Below are 5,743 nucleotides of genomic sequence, written 5' to 3' on the forward strand. Positions count from 1 at the left end.
ATATCAAAATTCACAAAACACACCACCACCATATTATTCGAATATTCGAAAGAGTTCAACAATGGCCGCAGCAACCTCAACCATCGTGGGCTTGGCCACCTCCTCACTCTCTATAAGCCGCAAACAACCCACCTTAAATTCTGCCTTTTTGAAGCCTCCAACAACCGCAAGGAACCCTTTTAAGGTTTCACAAGCTTCAGGTGGCAAATATACCTGGTAATTAATTAAATAAATAAACAAAATGTTATTTACAAATACATATCTAATTATAGATGCAAACTGAAGCGTACAAATAGCTAGAATAATTATATTTATTTTATGATTTTTAAATTAGAGTAACTATTTTTGTGTTAAGTAGTAGATTAATTTTATTTGTATCGGACTAACTTGATATATTATTTTATAAGGGAAGGTTAATGTACAAATAAAATTAACGTGCTAAACGTGAGAATCAAGTAGAGTAATTATATATACAAGTAGAGTAATTATCATAGAGTAATTACATAATTACTCTATTTGTATATATAATTACTCTATTTGATTCTCACGTTTAGCACGTTAATTTCATTTGTATTTGATCCAAACCCTAATTTTATATTTTTTTAAATAATCATTTCTTTATTTAAATATTAATTATTAATTAACTATTCAAATTATATATATGTTGTTAGTTTTGAAAGAGACTGGCTACGCACAGACTTGAATGTGATTGGGTTCGGGTTGATCGGGTGGCTCGCACCATCGAGCATTCCAGCAATAAACGGTGACAGTTTGACCGGACTATTCTTTGGGAGCATTGGAACTGAGCTCGCTCACTTTCCCACCCCACCTGCTCTCTCATCCCCCTTTTGGTTAGTTCAATTCTTGGATGTATATCATTTTTCTGAGCTATAAAATGTGTTTTAATACTTCAATTTGGGGTTAATAGTGTAAATGAGTCGAGCCTGATCTGACCAACTGACCTTTTTAGAGCTTTACTTGTATCAAATATTTAATTAAATTTTTGAAATAAAAACATATATTATCATATATAACAATATATACAGAAATATATATTATTTAGTTATTTCTATTAGAGCATTCCGAGCAGCATCTCTGTCTCCATCTTTTTAATTACATTAAAACAAATTACATTTCCTCTCTTTTTCTTAATTATATAATATTCTTTATACTTATATCATTACATTTTCTCTCTCCTTCACTCACAACCACTTTCAAAAAACATTAAAAAATTATAGAGAATGGACAGTGTTTCTCCAAATTTATTCACCAATAAAAGTTTCTTTATATCCTTCATTCACAACCACTTACAACTACTCTATATAATATAGAGAACACACTCACAAAAACTCTACAAGACCTGCTGAGAATGCTCTTACAACTTTATATTTTCATATATATTAATACTGATTATGTAATTATATTCATTATATAAAATAATTTATTATATTTATAAGGCTTGTTTAAAATTGTGAGCCTATCCATTAAGTTTTAGTATCTAAAGTTCTAGTGGAGGTAGTTTATTCAAGTTGAGCTTCTTTTGAGTTTTTAACGAGTCAATATCAAGTATCTCATGAACTATTTAGATGTTTGGTTTGCCTATAGTCCTATACACTTAGATGAGTAGATCACTGTAGATTAGGCTATGTGTAGTGAATGGCTACAAAATGGGGCGTTTTTTGACACATGGTAAAAATGGGCGATATGTAGCCCCGAGGGGCGGTGTTGTAGCCCCAAAATCGCCCCTCCCACCAATAACTGATAGCCACGTACGTCATCATCACTCTTCACCAAGCAGGCGAGAAATACTCCCACCCAGATCACTGTAGATTAGGCTATGTGTAGTGAATGGCTACAAAATGGGGCGTTTTTTGACACATGGTAAAAATGGGCGATATGTAGCCCCGAGGGGCGGTGTTGTAGCCCCAAAATCGCCCCTCCCACCAATAACTGATAGCCACGTACGTCATCATCACTCTTCACCAAGCAGGCGAGAAATACTCCCACCCACCCCCCAGGCTTGTTTAAAATTGTGAGCCTATCCATTAAGTTTTAGTATCTAAAGTTCTAGTGGAGGTAGTTTATTCAAGTTGAGCTTCTTTTGAGTTTTTAACGAGTCAATATCAAGTATCTCATGAACTATTTAGATGTTTGGTTTGCCTATAGTCCTATACACTTAGATGAGTAGATCACTGTAGATTAGGCTATGTGTAGTGAATGGCTACAAAATGGGGCGTTTTTTGACACATGGTAAAAATGGGCGATATGTAGCCCCGAGGGGCGGTGTTGTAGCCCCAAAATCGCCCCTCCCACCAATAACTGATAGCCACGTACGTCATCATCACTCTTCACCAAGCAGGCGAGAAATACTCCCACCCAGATCACTGTAGATTAGGCTATGTGTAGTGAATGGCTACAAAATGGGGCGTTTTTTGACACATGGTAAAAATGGGCGATATGTAGCCCCGAGGGGCGGTGTTGTAGCCCCAAAATCGCCCCTCCCACCAATAACTGATAGCCACGTACGTCATCATCACTCTTCACCAAGCAGGCGAGAAATACTCCCACCCACCCCCCAGGCTTGTTTAAAATTGTGAGCCTATCGATTAAGTTTTAGTATCTAAAGTTCTAGTGGAGGTAGTTTATTCAAGTTGAGCTTCTTTTGAGTTTTTAACGAGTCAATATCAAGTATCTCATGAACTATTTAGATGTTTGGTTTGCCTATAGTCCTATACACTTAGATGAGTAGATCACTGTAGATTAGGCTATGTGTAGTGAATGGCTACAAAATGGGGCGTTTTTTGACACATGGTAAAAATGGGCGATATGTAGCCCCGAGGGGCGGTGTTGTAGCCCCAAAATCGCCCCTCCCACCAATAACTGATAGCCACGTACGTCATCATCACTCTTCACCAAGCAGGCGAGAAATACTCCCACCCAGATCACTGTAGATTAGGCTATGTGTAGTGAATGACTACAAAATGGGGCGTTTTTTGACACATGGTAAAAATGGGCGATATGTAGCCCCGAGGGGCGGTGTTGTAGCCCCAAAATCGCCCCTCCCACCAATAACTGATAGCCACGTACGTCATCATCACTCTTCACCAAGCAGGCGAGAAATACTCCCACCCACCCCCAGGCTTGTTTAAAATTGTGAGCCTATCCATTAAGTTTTAGTATCTAAAGTTCTAGTGGAGGTAGTTTATTCAAGTTGAGCTTCTTTTGAGTTTTTAACGAGTCAATATCAAGTATCTCATGAACTATTTAGATGTTTGGTTTGCCTATAGTCCTATACACTTAGATGAGTAGATCACTGTAGATTAGGCTATGTGTAGTGAATGGCTACAAAATGGGGCGTTTTTTGACACATGGTAAAAATGGGCGATATGTAGCCCCGAGGGGCGGTGTTGTAGCCCCAAAATCGCCCCTCCCACCAATAACTGATAGCCACGTACGTCATCATCACTCTTCACCAAGCAGGCGAGAAATACTCCCACCCACCCCCCTGTCGCCCGGAGGGGCGGTGTTCGTGCCTCTTTTCGCCCCTTTTCGTCCAGATTTGTAGCTAGATGGTTGAAAATTTACTGATTCTTTTTCTTGGTGATTGGCAGGTTGTGGTTGGTGACATGGCATTTGGGACTCTTTATATGCCTTACTTTTGGGCAAATTGGATTCAAAGGGAGGACCGAAGATTATTTTGAGAAGTAAAATCCATGTATCTGAAAATATTCTATTTCAGTCCCTGATCTTTGTTGTTTATGTAATATCCCTTCTGAAATTCACGGATTTTCTAATCTTCATTATGGTGTAATATATATCTCGACTGTTCCATTGAAAGTACAATGATTTAGATGCAAGTATATCCCTATATCGTTGGTAGTTTTTATTAAAATAATAATATAGACGTATATTAATAACTAAATCTTATGATCAGTTATTGTTTCTGATTGTTGTAGACAATATAATTTGTATTTTTTATGTAATCTTTACTTGATTATGTGATGGTTCAAAATATAAGGTGACAATGAGTCAAAGTCAAGATTTGCAGTCTCTCCGGCCTCCTTTGTCTAGGATTACAGGTCAACACAATGCTAAAATACACGTTGTACGTGACAAAGATGAATTATGCGAAAATGAAACTATAGATTCAAGCTTATATGCTTATATGTTATTGTAAGAAAGTAACATCCAAAGATTAAAAAAAAGTAAATATTAAACTCATATATCTAACACAGAATTTATGTTATTCATTCAGTTAATATTTTTATTGTAATCCTTGTTCTTAATGTTAGATTTTGTAAATAATAATATAATAAAAGAACAAGCTCTTATTGTCATCCTATCTGTCTATAATATTAAAAATATCCAAAATCAACTTACATAATTTTTTTTTAAAAAAAAAATCAAACTGCTAAGTGCAACATCATCAAAAAGATCTTGGATTCAAGTCTTCCAAAGACAGAAATTCACAGTTAAAAAAAAACTAAAAGTCTTAATCATATAAACAAGAAAGCAACACAATAATAAACACACATTTAGTTGAAATATACCCTATTAATCAAAAGTAGATGGATGTTGGAACTTGGAAGTTGGAACCAACAGATTTAATTTGATTCAAATTGCAAAACCAGGCAACAAAAATAATAGGCATATAGCTTGATCAAAAGCTTATTAATATAAACTAATCAAAATTTTAAGAATTCACTTCCCACACCCCAGTAGTCTTTTAAACCAAGCAAGTAAGCAACAAAAGCACTAAAAAGTCTAAAACAAAAAGAAATATATCAATATATATCATCATAGCTATAAAAAAAATATTAGCATTAACCCAATAAACAAACCAAAATACAATACTTGGGTTAACATGATAATCTATAGTTCCATTAGCCTTAACCAAAAATTCAAAATCCAAGATTAAATCCAAAATAACCGATGATCAAGCTTCGTACCCCACCGGGCTTTTGGCACACACGCACAGTATGATATTCTCTCCACGCGCTAACAAGTCGCAAAACATGACATATCATAGTGACTAATCCTAGAACTCCCAAAAGTGTAGCACCCAATATTTTCCAAAGATGGTTTGTCTTCTTGACACAAATGAAACATAAGACCAAATAACCATTGACAAACAATATACTTGAGTTGTTTAAGATCACCATAAACATCTTATAATTTCTTTTCAAGATCCAGTAAACGACCATCCCTATAAAAATACCCGCAACACCAATGATCACGAAAGTCGACCCCAAAACCAGCATCCATGTCCTGCTTGCGGTATATTGGGCGATGAACATGTTATACAAATGCCCTAGAGAAAATATAAAAAACTCAAGGTCTGCTGCTGATGTGAACCCACATCGATTCAATAGGATCCATATGGCCAGAAACAATATATAGTTGATGATCAATAATATTTGGTTGTGTCCGGTGACGTAGAACATGCATAGGGTGGAGTTCATGGCATAAACCACGGTGATGTATAAGACATCAGCCAGCTCTTCATAGTTCTTGCGTTCCATTGCTTGATGACTAAGGTTTATAAGCTTTTAATTATTAATAGATTAACACAACACAAGACTATATATGGTAGCACGCGTAATATTAATTAGTACATTCGTATTATGAATATAAATAGAAAATATTCTTCTAAATTAAATCATAAGATGATCTTTAAAATATGTGTGGGAACTTTTAAAAATGTAAAGCCCATTCACGAGGAGTAGCCAGCTGGGTCGAATTA

The 5,743-nt window shown here is 35.7% G+C and overlaps 1 protein-coding gene across 1 annotated transcript; it reads left to right on the plus strand.

Annotated features, from left to right (window-relative positions):
• Nucleotides 1-3,788, plus strand: LOC143603340 (photosystem I subunit O-like). Its single transcript, XM_077080160.1, has 3 exons — nucleotides 1-216; nucleotides 672-851; nucleotides 3,612-3,788. Exons 1-3 carry the CDS (start codon nucleotides 62-64, stop codon nucleotides 3,706-3,708), a joined length of 432 nt encoding a protein of 143 aa, XP_076936275.1. The 5' UTR covers nucleotides 1-61; the 3' UTR covers nucleotides 3,709-3,788.
• The last annotated feature ends 1,955 nt before the right edge of the window (nucleotides 3,789-5,743 follow it).

Source organism: Bidens hawaiensis, unplaced genomic scaffold (assembly GCF_021521415.1).
Source record: "Bidens hawaiensis isolate Kalapana, Puna unplaced genomic scaffold, B.hawaiensis_p1.1 tig00061358_1, whole genome shotgun sequence".
Classification (NCBI taxonomy): Eukaryota; Viridiplantae; Streptophyta; class Magnoliopsida; order Asterales; family Asteraceae; genus Bidens; species Bidens hawaiensis.

What these genes read in the sequence shown, in the direction of transcription:
- LOC143603340 (XM_077080160.1), top strand. Translation starts at nt 62, where the DNA reads ATGGCCGCAGCAACCTCAACCATCGTGGGCTTGGCCACCTCCTCACTC. An exon ending in TCAGGTGGCAAATATACCTG is followed by an intron (nt 217 to 671) that starts GTAATTAATTAA and finishes ATATGTTGTTAG; the next exon opens with TTTTGAAAGAGACTGGCTAC. An exon ending in GCTCTCTCATCCCCCTTTTG is followed by an intron (nt 852 to 3,611) that starts GTTAGTTCAATT and finishes GGTGATTGGCAG; the next exon opens with GTTGTGGTTGGTGACATGGC.